General features: G+C 38.8%; 1 protein-coding gene across 1 annotated transcript in view; it reads right to left on the bottom strand.

Annotated features, from left to right (window-relative positions):
• The window catches only part of LOC146333309 (neural-cadherin), a 299,893-nt gene that overhangs the window by 71,887 nt on the left and 212,091 nt on the right, over positions 1-15,915 (bottom strand). Inside the window, exons 28-30 of the mRNA XM_084722064.1 lie at positions 8,657-8,784; positions 6,450-6,573; positions 473-653 (exon numbers count right to left, since the gene is read on the bottom strand). Of these exons, the coding sequence (XP_084578190.1) occupies positions 473-653; positions 6,450-6,573; positions 8,657-8,784 (433 nt within the window). The remainder of the gene's footprint in view (positions 1-472; positions 654-6,449; positions 6,574-8,656; positions 8,785-15,915) is intronic.

Here is a 15,915-nt window from a genome sequence, read left to right as displayed (position 1 = left end):
GCGCTATTACTCCTCTTCTCCAAACTGGGGGGTGTGCCAACAGCCATCTAGAGTAGATTTCACACTGACTATCGATAAATACCTCATACAACTCCACTTCAAATAATCCTCACTATCTCTTTAAATTGCTCGGTTCATGTTTGGAAGCTGTTGCAGGTAAGAAACCATCTATTTCATTTACTGCGCAGTGATTTGAATTGTGGCTGATAGCTAAAATATATTTTCTAACCTAAAACTTCCAGACCTAAACAGTGCTCACCATTTTGTTTTAGTGCTCCTACAAACCCATTTTCTAAGTATATCAGAAGTCTGTGCTCATCTACTACCAACTGTGCTTTAGTTTTACATGCTATTAATGCTTAGCCAAAGGGCAAATGATCTCTCCAGGAGACATGGATGATTCTGTTTTGTTGCTGATGGTACAATCTACCACAGATTTCATGTTAAGTCCAAAAACAAAAGTTTGGCTTACCCTCTTCACACTGGTGTCCTGTGTATCCTGGCACACACTGGCAGCTGAAGGAGCCCCACTCGCCGTGACAGCGACCCCGGTGGCCGCAGGACGGATAGCCCATGTTGACACAGCTGCCATCGGTGGTCAGGCAGCCCGGAGAGCTGGACTGAGAGTCGGCCGGGGAGCCCAAATCATACAGCTGAATGGAGGAGATAGAGCAGAAGGTAAATGTAGAGGAGATGAGAGGTGGAGGAAGAAGAGATGGGGATATGAGGAAATGAGAGGGGAACAGAAGAAAGATGAGCAAAGAGGAGAGGAGAAAGAAGAGGGGAACACGTAAGAGAGCAGCATTAAAAGGGAACAAAAGTGGAAAAGAGGTGAGTTAAGTTGACAAAAAAAGAGACAAAAGGCAAAGTGACAGCAGAGAGCGGGGACTGGGGAAGACACAGGACAGACAGGTAGGGGGTAAGTAGCCAGAGGGGAAGTCCAGAGTTTGTAAAGGAGAAATAAAGTCAAGCAGGGTGAAAATGAAAGAATTCGAAAAGGAAACTTTCAAATGTGTTGAAGGACATGAGCCAAGGGTACACTGTGGCCTTCTCGTCTTTTCCACTCTCATCTCACTCTTCCCACAGTGATGAAACCAAATGCTGGACCGCTCTTCTAACGGACAAACAGCATGGCCTACCGCACAGAAAGCTCAAAGAATGGGGAACCTTGGACGCCTAAAAGTCTGTCCCCCACAAAGTAGTGCTATAAAGGACAAAATATGTTCAATCTCCTCTCTGGCTGTCCTAAATTTTATGGGTTCTGTTGGTGCTGCTGCGAGGATGTAGGAATGCAAAAGATCATAAAAAGTGACAGTGAGTCATGCCACTGGGGAGCTACTGATTGGCTCTGACCTCCAGCAAAGAGGGATCTTATTGGTTGCTGACCTTTGAAAGCTACACCTTGTCTGTTTGCTGGGTTTGGATTGGCGATTGCTCTGAAGTGCAACACAGACATTAACAATCAATGACTGAAAGACACATTGGGGTGTCTGCAATTGATTTGACTGTGCATCTGTGTCACTGTGGTGTGTGTGTGTGTGTGTGTGTGTGTGTGTGTGTCTGAGCAAAACAGTCGGACTGGTTTATGAGTTGAATGAAAAAATACACCTGCTTCTGCTTAAATTACAAATTGTGGCTTCCGCTGAGAAGAGTGTCACACCCCCACACAGAGACACTGTCGGCTGCCCTGTTTGCCAAGATTAATTTCAGGTGTTTTCAGGGCATAAAAATGTCTTAGCCTAGAAGAAGGGAAAAACAAATTCAAGGCCAAAATGCAGCTGTGAGTGTGTTGTGCGGTGTTTCACCAAACATTACTGAACTCTGCAACACCTGACCTAGAGAGTGAGATATAGAAATCTAATCTAACTAAGGACTCTGTCTGTCGTAATTAAATAATTATCAGGAATTTTACTGTGGTTTATTGTTAAAATCCAGTTAAAATCCTTAAGAGTTCAGCTCTGGCTGATGTGGCCAAACCTGTGGTTACTGGTGGTTCCTCTGAGAGAATCAAAAATAATATCTCAATATCTGCACTCATTATTTATTTATTTATTATTTTTCTAACATTTCTTATTTGGAGTTTTGGCATGACATCAGAAAGGTGTTTGTCTGCGTCTGCTTCTCATGTGTGTCTGCCAAATGAAAGTAATTTAATACAACACCTAGACCATCACTTTCCTGACATTTACAGCAGATTCTGTCCCAACATTTACCACATCTACATGTTTTTGAAACTTGGCCAAAATTTTCACGTTAAACTTTTTGCTGAGAAACAACCAACTTCAATTCAAAACTACTAGGATTCAAAAAGCCATTAGCCCAACCCCTGTAACTGCAAACCTTAAAAATGGAGTGACAGTTGTGTCACGAGCACGGACAAACTTAAAGCAGTAATATTAGACTGAGAGCTGAGGGGAGAAAGACGAGCAGAATAATGACAGGATGAGGATGGAGAGTTAAAAACAGACGGTGGTGAATGACAGAGTGGAGGAGAGACCCAACTCCAGAATAGAAACACAATTATAAAATCATAAAATCTCTTGCTGTCCCTTTTCCTGGTCACAGCCTCACACTCGAGCCTGCCTTCAGCCTGGTCTAGTTTACTCAGTTCTCCATCCACACCCACCACATACTGTTTCCATGCAGTCACACATCACACCTCAACAGGTTTAATGGAGGTGGCATGATTCTCACATGCTGTATATCCCTGTCTGGCTTCCAAACAGAAACATGCTAATGGATAAAAAAAAGACATACACACACTGAAGACACACCTGCTCACAGGATCAAATGATATAGACCTGATATTTACTAGCAGACACATAAAAGTAAAATGACAGAAGCGGGGAGATGTACACAGAATATTCAGTTACAAGTGTGTCTATCAGTGTCAACCACTGTACCTTTACCACATCACATGCTCTCACACCTCAAGTCAAACAGATGATGTTGCTATAGCAACAAATGTGACACATTAGCACATTCTGTGATAATAAGAACACAACCATCAACACATGAGAAAAAAAAAGAGAGAAAAAAGAAATCATACAATGCCGGAGCATGTCCATCAACATTATTAATCATCAGTACGCCTACTGTTGCATGCTCTTTGGGGATTTATTATCCTCATGTCCACCCACATGCATCAAGCAGATTTTTCTCATTAGGACATAACGTTTGTGCAGCCTCCCGCTACATCTCCAGCTAAGGTACACCACATCAGCTACAAGCCTTTGGCATTGACATGTTTTCTTTAAATCCCCACTCTTGAGATTCAACATCTTAACTGAGCTTTAAAGTATAACTACATAGATACAGAAAAACATAGATATAGATAAATTGCACTAATGGAGTAACAACTACAAGTGAAAGTTGCTCAGTCAAAATTTTACTCAAGTTAAAGTATTAGAGTTCTTGCTTTTAAAACTACTTAAGTATTCAAAAGTACATGTTTTTAAAAAGACTTAAGTATTCAAAAGTACAAATTACAAAGTACATTTTCTACTATCAATACACGCTGTATTGTTTTCATGATGCATTTACAGAAGCGTGTAACTCTCTGAAACCACCTGATGATGCACTGATGCTTGTAGAACCACTCTGCTACACAAAATCTACAGAAACACCTATAAACACTTCAGCATAGAAAAGCAATCAAAAACAAAAAGGACAGTTATTGTCAATTTCTGATGTAACTGTATTAAAATCACCACATAAAATTAGATTGAAGCCAACTGTAAGGAGTTCAACAAGTCTGTTAAATAACAGATTTCTTTCTGTCTTCAGGATCAGAATATACATGAATTATGTGGTATTTTTCACCCCGATAAAAACAATCCAACTTTAAAAGCTACCTGGAACAATTAATGATTATAATTACGTCTTGAGATTTAATTTTGTCTTTCTCCTGCCGTCACCATTACTGCTTTTTGTTTGAATGACAGAGGGAGAACTTGCTTGTTCTTGTTACAGAACGCCTGGATGATGTATTTCCACTTTTACATCAATCCAGAGGAGCTACTGTGATTGGTTTCTTTCTGTGACGAACACAGCATCTGACCAACTGCATTTTAGAAAAGAAAAACACCAACAGCTGACTTCAAAGCTCAGTTGAAAAGTAACAACAACCTTCTTAGAAATGTAGTGGAGTCAAAAGTACAATATTTGTCTTTGAAATGTAGTGAAGTGAAAGTCAGAAGTTTCCAAAAAAACAAATACTCAAGTAAAGTACAGATACTCAAAAAATGTACTTAAGTACAGTACTCAAGTAAATGTACTTCACTACTGTCCACCACTGGTGAATGGTGACAGGTTTTCAAATGTAAAAAACGATTGGGGAAAAAAAATAAAGTAAATAAATAAACACAGCATGCTCCCATACTGCTTGTCTGGCATAATCCAAGTCTCCTACAGTCCCGACATGTTGTTTGCACACCGTCACACATACCCAGTTCAGACAGTGTGCACATGAACATGGCTCCAAGATAAGGATCTACAGTGAAGACTCAGGCTAAAAACATGGTGTAAATGACATTTTTCAGTCAAACTGGCATGTCAGGGCTTTAAGAGACTTGGATTACACCAGAAAAGCAGTGTGGAGGCACTTTATGTTTTTATTCTGTTGCTTTTTACATCTGAAAACTGGTCATCATGCACTTCCACTTCCACTGTTTGGTTTTCCTGTGAAACTCCAGCAGTGTTTTGTGAACATGATGAGCAGCATGAGGGTGAGTAGATAATGGCTGAATTTTCATTTTTGGGTGAACTATCCCTTTCAGCTAACTGTCAAATAACCCGCTGCCAACCACCCTCCAATTTCTTTCCTTTAGTCATTATTTTCTTTCATGCACATGTTCACACTTAATGTTAGAAAGGCTTGTGACCTCAATTTACATAACATACTGTTTCTTAGTCACTATTATGATTCTTAAAAGACAATTTTTTGAAATTGTGAACAATGATACAATTTCAAACTGCACAAGCCAAAGTTTTGTATGAATGTCATGTCTCATATTACAAGTAGAAAAATGAGCTCAATAACTTTCACACTGTGAGGTTTAACAGTGATATCAGATATGCACACAGTTTCTGTACATACCCTGAGTTAAAGTGGTGGACTGGTATCAGGCAGAAAAAGTGTGGCTCATCTCTGGCTGTTTCGCTGTGTGCATTTAATTTTAGTAGTTTTCATGCCGAGATATGGTTTTGATAAAGTCCTGCTCAGCTGCAGTAAAAAGCATATCAGGGCTGACCACGCTTTTGAGTCTCCACTTGTTTCTTTATTCAAAATAAGAGCATGCATTTATCCATTTATCCTCCACTTGAATGCTTGAAGAAGTAGCTTCAAGGAAAGTACCAGCGGCTCCTCATTTCTCTCATCCAATTTGAAGTAGTCACTGCAGCTGTTCCGTGCGGCTGCAAGTACGACTATAGCAAAAACAACCTGCCAAAGTTTCTGTTGCCTCCTACAAAAATGTCACAGAAGATGAGAATTTGCGCTCTCCTCCCACTCCTCTCCTTTGTATAGAGAATGCAAAAGTGCTGCGATCTGATTGCAAGCATTGCTGGATGCAAAGCACATTTTATACCAGGTATAAATTAAGTCTAAATCACAATCTAATTGCCGCTTTTCAACAGATGCAAGCATTGTGTGAGTAATTATCACCAGCAGCAACTAACACAGGTAATATCACTTCTAAAAGAGTGATAAGTGACACATTACCTATTTTGGGTAGTGGGCTAAATCTTTCTAACATGAGCATTTCATTTCTGATTTTCTTGGTCTTTCTCCCCTATGATTTTATTATCAGACATCTCACCCTGTGGGATATCTACAGTCTGAACCGTACGTGACGTTCATGTCTAAATACCAGTTACGCCAGGCTAGACCTGATAGTTTCGGACTGTCAGGGGCCAAAAAATGTTTACTCAGTCCGAGGTTTATTTGGCGCCAAGCTGAAAAATTGCAGCAGAAAATACAATTTTAACCAAAATTTCAGGCTTTAGAAGGGAGCGGGTTCACAAAAGGCTACCATACCTGAGGAGTGTGTTCATACAGACATGATTTGGGTTTTGGTGGGGTTGGGCTTAAGATTGTCATGGTTGAGCATAGAGTCCTTGACTCTTTAACTCCAACAGAGCAGTAGAAGGTTACTTGAAAGTCTTGACTTGAAGTCACATTGGGCAGCAGTGGAAAGGTTCATATTCCATTTCACCCTTGGAGTGCACGTGTAATATTTGAAAGCGTTTTGAGGTTACAGTTAAAAGCATAAAAAACATCTCTTACATGGCACAAGGGTACTGTGAATGTTGAAACCTGTTATTAATCCATTTATCAGCTAGAGTGCAGGTGTGAGTTTGACTTTGCTGGCATGCTGCTGTCCTAATGATTGAGTAGTAATGTATGTCTGTGTGTGTGCGTGTGTCATTGTTGCATGTATGTGTGTTACCTTGCTGTCCACGATGAGGTTGCGGATGCAGCCGGTGAAGTGTTTGTGCTGAAGCTGAGGGTAGATGTAGGGGATGTCCTCATTTACACCGCCGAGCTGGAGCACATGGCTCATGTTCAGGTGTCTGAAACACACAGAGGCATGAACTCACATCCACACTATACAAACAGACACTACTGAAAATCAGGTCTCATGGTACATATCATAAAAGATTCCAAAAAAGCTGGGCATCATGTGAATTCAAAACTGAATGCAATCAAATCAGAATGAATGTATATTTAGAAAAAAATTATACACACACATATATGTGTACAAATTTTTTTCTGCTACTTCAGCACCACAGACAGTGCCACGGATTTATGAACACACTGCACAGTTTGCCAAGGAAAATAAAAAGGAAGAGGGGACGTTACATCACTATAGAACATTCTTTGCTCTGCGTGATGCCAGACTTTTGTGCCAGTTCTATTGAAGCTTATGGGAGATGCACGGAGAAGCACGCTAAAACTCGCATCCAGCATCCAGACTGATTTTTCCAAAAGCGCGCATTCATTTATTTGCTGTTGGTCTTCAAACAGCATTATTGACATTAGCTTCAACAGAACAGGCTGGAGCAGAGAATGTTCTATAGTGATGGTTTGTCCCCTACCTCTTTTTTTAATTTTCTTTGAATTAGACTACTGACATTTCAGAGCCATAGATTTAGATTTGCACAAGCCTCAGTCAGATAAAGCTGGCCACACACCATGGGAGTTTTAACATCTATTTTTAAATCTGGATGCATCAAATGTGAAAGGAGAATTCACAGATTTTCTAAACCAAGCACACAATTTACAAGATTTGAAAATAATGTCACATCAAACATTACAGGATATTATAAATATTATTATAGTGCCAGAGGAGAGAGCACAATCCCGTGTGATCTCAGGTGATTTCGTGCAGAATTTGATCTCGCATGATCTCATGGAGAAGCAGACGAAAACAATGGAGACAGACTTAGGAGAACAACTTGCTGTGGTGACGTTAATGTTTTTCAGTGAGAGAAAAAAAAAAAGCACAGGGCGGCCCTGTAGCTCAGTTGCTAGAGAGTCCGCCCCATGCATGGAGGCTATCAGTCCTCTGCAGCAGCCGTTGGTTCGACTCCCGGCTGTGGCCCTTTGCTGTGGGTCATCCCCTCTCTCTCCACCCCCCTTACTGTCTGCTCTTCAGCTTTCCTATCTAATAAAGGCAAAAAGCCCAAAACATAACTTATAAAAACAAAACAAAAGCAGATGTTAAACAAGTCAGGATGAGAAAATGTTAAGAGAGACATAGTTGACATGGGCTATCTATTTTTCTGCAAAAAGTGCAGTTGAGAATTTAACTGTCAGTTTTAATAACTTTCAATAGTGGTTTGCTAGCTAACATCAGTCACAAGGGCTAGAACATTTACTGTCCTTGGCATCATCTATCTTTCACTTCCATACTGAAGTAATCATTCGGATTTTAACTCAATGATATCAAATATGGGGCAGCCCAGATGAGTCTGGGAGCTGTTCAGAGGGATTAAGATTGGATCTGTAAACCCCTCTCATTACTGTATAATCTGAGCCAAACATCGGTACCGATCAAGGTCCGTCCCAGACTTCTCCTTCAATTCTCAGGAGTGCTTAATCTGAGGAAAATCCACCTGGAAATCCTGTAGTGTTGGGCCAGCATTAAGCCTCAATAACTAGACTAATATATTCAACTAAACAACCCCTCTGCCCCTGCGCCCTCTCTGCTACAACGGGATGGAGACGGGGGGGGGGGGCAGGTTAGCAAGGGGAATGCATTTTGGTCATTTTGCTAACAAGGTGGATGGCATCCCCCCTCAAATCACCTACTGCTTTCATTACAATACACTTCAGACATAACTGCAGAGTGTGTGGCAAACTCTGATTACTGTAAGAGTTGTCTCCTGAAATATTGTTTCTTTGGCTGTATAAGTACAGGTAACATACAAAATCTGAAAGAATTCCACAAAAGAAGAAATCTAGCAGTAACAGTAACAGTGTAATTAAAAACTGGAGATGTACCTTTGGCCCCTATTCCGGCAACATATAAGTATGTGAGGCCCAATTAAAAGCAAACTGAATAACCTTTACATGCACTCGCCCACATGTAAAGACACATCTGTCTATCAAAAATAGATGTGTGCATGTGTGCGTTCAGGTGTTTGTGTGTACCTGTCAGTGTTGGGTGTTACACCAGTCACTTCACAGGAAGAGTGGTCCTCTGTGGTCAACCAGCTGCCCAGTCCCTCCATCTCCATCACAGCTGCCCCTGAACAGCGGTCCAGGGTGAAACGCACTTCCTGAAGAGAGCACACAAATAAGGACACCCTGAATAGAACCAATGATATTACAGAAACCAAGTGCATTAATAAAGTACTCTATTTCTTGTCATTATAATGAGTGTACCTCCTGTTGCTGTCAAGTGCTCTTTTGCCATTATTAGTATAGTGGGAGCTGCCTCTCTGACTCACATTTCTTTCATTAGTGCATATTACTGTGCTGCTGCCGCCTGCTATGCTTCCTGTTAATGCACAAACAAAAAACAAGACTTCGCATCTTAAACCACCATGTTCCAATAATTGTGCAGTTGGTGAATTTATAAGTAAAGGCGAAGGTGTTTAAGTAGAAACCATGACAACCTATTTCCAAACAGCTCGAGTCACTGTTTAACTCTGTTACTAATGCTGTAAACAGTGGAGCTTGTGACTTAAAAAAAACAGGCAACATTAAAGATAAAGGTTGATCCACACAGACTGAGCTTAATTCTGGGACATAATGTACACTGCAGCACACAGTTATAGGTACAGTTATATCATGTACATAGGTGTTCGGTCAGGTCTCCTAGAAACTATATTTATATATTACAACAACAAATATGTTTTTGAGGGAAACATAATGCCAAATGAATTACATTTTCTTTTAGGATTATATCAAGGTTCAAGGTAAACATTCTCACAACACTTATGATAAAAGCTACATCTCTCTGAGTCTTCTGTAAGACTCAGTTATAACAGCAGCAATACTGAATTAAAATAAATAATGCAAGTAAGGACCAACAAAGTAAATAAATATATAGATATAAAAAAAATAAAATAGAAAATCAAATGTAATAAATAGAACCAGAGTGTCTTCATGATACTTAATGCACTTTACAAAAATTAAGGGTGTAAGTAGGGTTTGAATGAATGGAGTTCTGACTATGGTACCTGGAATTTGCTCTCTCTGTAGTTATAAAAAATTCATTTCTATTGTAAAATAATGAATCCAAATCACTTGACTTCAACATTGTTATTTATTTGTAGTTCTTTATTACTTATTTAGAGCATTTTACACACCACACAAAATAACATCCCTCCCTTACTCCCTGCCCTTTCTCAAACCCGTCCCTGCAGCCTGTCAGTCTCCCAGGGCAACGCTGTTGTCTGTGTCTCACAGGAAGCTCATGTACAATCCTTCCTTTAATGTTGTTGCTGTAATTACCACCACCATGCTTCATGCTGTAATGTAATGCTTCCTATCCTCCAACTTTTTATCATCCCCATCAAAATGATGTCCTGTTGCAGCCTGATAAAAAAGTGTTTCTTTCCATCCTATGTATGTCATAAATAATGTCAATCCAGTCGTTCCCTGTAGGCATTTCTTGTTTTAGACACTTTCTTAAAATTGCTTTCCTGCCAGCTGTGCTTAGAATCCAAAACAAATATCTAACATGAGAGGAAACATTTTCTGGAGGCTTGGCGCCCAAATACGGGGTCGCCAATTTAAATGAATGTTCACTTGGAGTACTTTTTGCAAAACTTTATGAACCTCCTGTGAGAGAGGTATTAATAACAAACGAGAATATGTGACAATGATCAGCTGTGGAGAACCCACACGGTTTCCAGCAGTTAGAGGATTTGGGATAATGACTCCTTTGTACTGGAGTAATGAGGAAGATTTTCTAACAAAACTCTTTCCATGAAGATGAAGGTGAAGTTTTCCCATTGTAGCTCACACAAATCCTCCCATTCCATATCCATTATTCCCAGGTTTTCTTCCCTTTCCTTGTATTTTTTTTTTTTTTCAGATATAATGAGTTATATTTTGTTAGTTGTAGGTGCCTACAAAGTCTTGAAGTACTTTTTTGGTTTGATTTCAGGAGATATGCCTCTATGATGACCTTTAGTAAAATGTTATCTAAGTACTTGTTGTTGTTTACCTTTAGTAATTGATTAATTGCATAACATTGCTGAACTTCAAGAAATCTATGAAAATCCATATTACTCTAGGCGTGCTGAGGCCAGGCCTAAGCATCTGGGATTGTTTTTTTTTAACTCTCTGAGGTCACAGGTGTGTGTATGTGATGATTTCTATTAATATCTTCATGAAATTTTGACAGTTACACCCTCCAATGTGTCCACTGACAAATAATAGGAGTTTTTTATAATTAAAATGAAATAATATGACCTGTTAAAACATATGACATAGTCATATTTTCTAATCTCAAGTCAGCTTTTAGCAGTGTCTCAATGTAGCACTCAATTAATATGGCTGGCCCCCGTAAAAAATGGTGCACGGTTTACGCACACCCTGACATGTTCTGAGCCTTCCAACTATTTTGGGGGGAAACCCTGCATGCTGCATCTTCAGTTTTTGGAAACTCATCATGGAGCCCTGATGAAAAACAGTATGTATGCTGTTAAGGCTTAGAGTCAGATATAAAAATGGGGGTCATAAGCACACCATCTCTAAACTTAAAAAAACATTCAAAATTAATTTGAGTTCCAAATTATGTTTTCTGTTAACATAATGACCAAAGCATTATTAAACTTTTTATGGTTATGTTTAGACACAGGTACTAATTGAGATGAAGTCAACAGGGACTTGAGACATAAGAGTTTTTGGTAACACTATTATACCTTAATTAACAGTAGTAATAGCATTAAGAGTTCATCAACAGCTAACTAATGTTTTTAGTTATCATTGTAATGGTGTTTGTCACAGAATGTTGTATAATGGTTTTTGTTAAAAGATTTGATCAAATAGCTACATTATACACAGTTGAAAATTTCACCCACATATCTGCCAAGTTTGTATAACCTGCTACCTTCAGTAGCATTTTTTAATTGTTACATTACGGCCATGAAAGCAGAACACATTGTGCTATCTCACTGATGCTCAGGGTCAGACTCTGCAATCACCCTCTGTGAGCATGCTTTCAGCTGAAACATATTCGCTCTGTAGCTCCAAATGATAAATATAATACACAAAGACATCATTTAGGTTCAAGTATTTTGTTTCCATGGCAGTGTTCATGTTAACTAAGGCATTAATTTATACATTATTCAAAATTATACTAAAATACTATTCAGAAAAAGATGTTAATTGCAGATTTTGTATTACTATTTAACTGAGGTCACACTGATTCTCTGACCTTAACCAAAGTGTTTTTTTCTTTTTTTGGCTAAACATAACCACATGGGTGGTCTTGTGATATAGACAACTGGAACTCTCACCTCATTATGGTCATCTGGGGATTTCTAAAGGCAAGGTAGCTGCTAAAACAGTTGCAAGTACAGACGCTAACAAACCTATGCCCGTCTATTTTCATTTTTTTCAAGGACACGACTTACGGATATAACCCTCCCCCAGCTCACCTCTGTAGCAAACAATGTTACCGCCCCAATATGAAGGGCCTCAAGAGTGGAGATTTTTCTCCACTTCATAAGTCTCTCATTGTTTTCAATCAGTTTTCACAATGCTGGGAGACTGAGTCTCTACTGAGCAATGTATTTATAGACTAACTTGTGAGTCTAATGTTGTCAACAATAACAGATATCAAGTGTTCATCCAGTAATGCTGATTAAACAGCAAAACTCCTTTTCTCTAAGCTTAACTTTGAAAATGTGGTGAAAGTGCAAACTCTCAGGTAGCTTTAAATGAACTGTTACTTGTGACTAATGTGGCTTTGGTTTGGGGCTTAGAGCGAGTGATTTTAGTGCTCCTTAAACTCGGTGCTTTCATGTGTTGCATTTGCATGAGTGATCTGAACTTTCGAGGTTAGTCTGCAGAAGGAGCAGTTTCGGTAGCTGCGGAACGGGCAATCTGGTGGAGAAACTCTGTAGCATCAGTGAATATGTGGATTTAGTCAGGTTTAATCTGTCTCTCACACAATCAAACACAAGTTACTATTACTAAACAAAACATGCTTCAACAAAACACCCCCGTCACTAGCCATCTGCAGCAACCCTACATGCATTCAGCAGGTAAAACGCCACCAGCGGAGCAGCCATTGTGCAGGATTGGGACCAGGAGAGGCTGAACTGGGCCAGGAGGAGACGCAATTGCTGCTCACTATAGGGATGAAAGAGTCCACAGGGAGCAGAATCTCTTGTTGCATTCACTTACACTCGGACATTTCACACTTGTAAATTTCCAAACAGTCACACCTTTTCACACACACACACACACACACACACACACACACACACACACACACACACACACACATATACATATATATATATACATATATATATATATATATATATATATATATATATATATATATATACATATACATACATACATATATATATATATATATATATATATATATATATATATATATATATATATATATACATATACATACATATATATAGATATATATATATATATATATATATAGATATATATATATATATATATAGATATATATATATATATATATATATATATATATATATATATATATATATATATATGTATACATATACATATATACATATATCTCTTGTAGGGGTGGAAACTATCAAGCCCGTGCCGCTCCTCTACATCTGCCCCTGAAACTGTGATCTGGAAGCATGTAAAGAACTGAAGTTTGTTTTCATAATGTTGTGACAGTATGTATACAGTATGTATTAATGTTAAACCCTGGAAAACAACCACTGTTAATGTGATATCACCGATCTAACTGATGCTGCTGAGCAATCAGCTGTCACAGCCGGCGTATATTGGCTGCTGTTTCCCGACAAATTAACCTTTCATTGGAAGCTGATTTGACATTCAAATTAAAAGCTTTAAGTGGCAAACAAGCATCTGTCTCTTTACTGCAAAGAGTGAAAAATATACCTTCACTCACAAGTACTGTCAAAGAAAATAATGTTTATTGGCATATTTTTGCACAGCAAGTTACACAGTTCAGTAGTTGCAAGGGAAATACTCTCATGCAGACAGCCGTTTCAGGGTCTTTATGCCAGTCGCCATCCAGGGGAACATCCTTGGTTGTACCTGACAGTGTAACATCACCTGCTATAAAATATTCTCTCATCCATCTCCCTTTACAGTCATGTCCCCCTGACTCCCTCCTACATAAGTCACGGACCACTTTGCTTTAGGAAACCATCTAACTTCATGTAAAACCAGTCACTCTTCATTTCCATCACACTGCTGCTCTCTGATACCACCATTGATGCTGCTACATTTTTTTACACACCTCACAAAGCCTAAAGAGAGATTTATAATTAGAATTCAAAATGTTCTTGCATATGGCCAAAACTTGTCATAGCTCACAAGGTGCTTTTATCTATCATTACAATTTTCCATGACTGTCAATCAGTTTGTTTTTGATGACATGTTATTTTCTGTTTCTGTTTTAATTAGTGCTCCATGTCCCAGTCAAAGGCATCCATTTATGCTTATGCGGTTTTAACAGATGGGACCACTTATTGAGTCCTTATTTTAAGTATCACACACTGCCGGGGGTGGACACTGCTTCTCCTGTCACACACCAGGATGCCCTGAGAACAGCATGTTCTATTCTATTTTTTGAAACAACCATTAATCAACTATCAAAATAGTTGGTGATTAATTGATAATTGAACACAATTTCATTAATAGATATTGATTAGGAGACTAATCTTTGCAGCTCTTGTAAACATCATTCATTTTACAATTTTCTTTGAGCAGCTCCTGTTAGAGGGGGGCCACAGTGGATCATCTGCTCATTGTCAGAGCGGGCCCCGCCCAACCAGGTGTGTGTCCATATATTTGATTTAACATAGGCTTTTTACACCAGACACCTGTCCTGATACAACCTCCCCAATTATCTGGTCTTGAGACCAGCTATTAGGGAATAAACTGGCTTGTGCATCTTCAGTGGCTGCTGAAAACAACCAGGATACGAACCAGGGTACAGTGTCTTTCCCAAGGACGCTTCAACACGTGGCCCGGAGAGATGAGGATCAACTCACTGACCCTTCAATCTGTGGACGACCTGCTCTAACCACCAGAGTCCAAATTTTCCCATGTCTACAAATTACAAAATGCAAATTCAATTTCCATTTATTCAACCTTAATTCATACTGAGAACAAGGTCTCTATCAATTTTTGTACTGAAAGACAATTAAAATTAAGTTTGAATGGTTTTGGATTTATTTTATTTGTTTTGTTTTAGGGTCAAAATGGCAGAATTTTATGATGTTTCCATAAAATTACTGTCACTTAAGTGAAATAATATTTTTTTTTCATACGACATTAATTTCATACCCAATAATGTTTTACACAGAATTAAGTTTACCTTTTTGCTATGAAGGTTGTTTCTTGCAGCAGTCTATTCCTGTATGTTTGTTTATCAGTGGCCCAATATTTGTGGTGATCTATTATTTCAACAATATATTATTGTATGGTGTCCATGTACTAGAACAAGAATCTCTCAGACAAAAACAAACTCTTTGGTTAGATGATAAATGGTTCACGGCTAAATTCTGCTGTATGAGAGAAAAACACTGCTCATGTTTAGAGTCTTTGCTGCTGAATAGCGCAGTAAATGTCCAGACAGCAGCTCTGTCCTTGCTGCTGCTGATCTCACACAACGGCAGCTTATCCAACCAGGTCACACAACCAGGTTGGGTAAGCTGCCACTGACTATTCAGCATGAATGAATAGATTCACAAGTGATTTAGAAAAATACTGTTGTGATGCTGAATAATCCCTGTTGTAACAATAAGTCTTGCTGCATTTATGTCCATGCAATTCAGAATAAAGCCGTCGTATTACCCAAAGCCTGAGTGCATTCATGTATTCGTTTGGCTGCTCTCATTCTCGATACTGAGAAAATGTACTCAAGGTTTATGTATGTGTCAATGTAAAACTGACCCTAAATCTGTTTTCCCTTTAGATGTAAAATTTAACACAATAAACATACAGTATGAGGAAAACTGGTTTCTGTCAAAATGATTGTGTGGTCCTGAAAGGACAGTAGCAGACAAATGGCAAGGCAAGGTTTGACAAGGTATGGCCTTCATCAAGGTGGTAAACCTGCCCTTGATATAGTGTAAGCAGTGTTTTTATTATTTTAAATTCAGTGTTGGGGTAACACTGTTATATTACTTTTAGCAGAGTGATATAACACATTATATTTAGGAATTTTGTAATAATATTACATTTAT

The sequence above is a fragment of the Lutjanus erythropterus genome, chromosome 1 (assembly GCF_056507025.1).
Source record: "Lutjanus erythropterus isolate fLutEry1 chromosome 1, fLutEry1.hap2, whole genome shotgun sequence".
Classification (NCBI taxonomy): domain Eukaryota; kingdom Metazoa; phylum Chordata; class Actinopteri; order Lutjaniformes; family Lutjanidae; genus Lutjanus; species Lutjanus erythropterus.
Note: the sequence above shows the minus strand (reverse complement) of the source record. Positions and strands in the feature narration are given on the sequence as shown.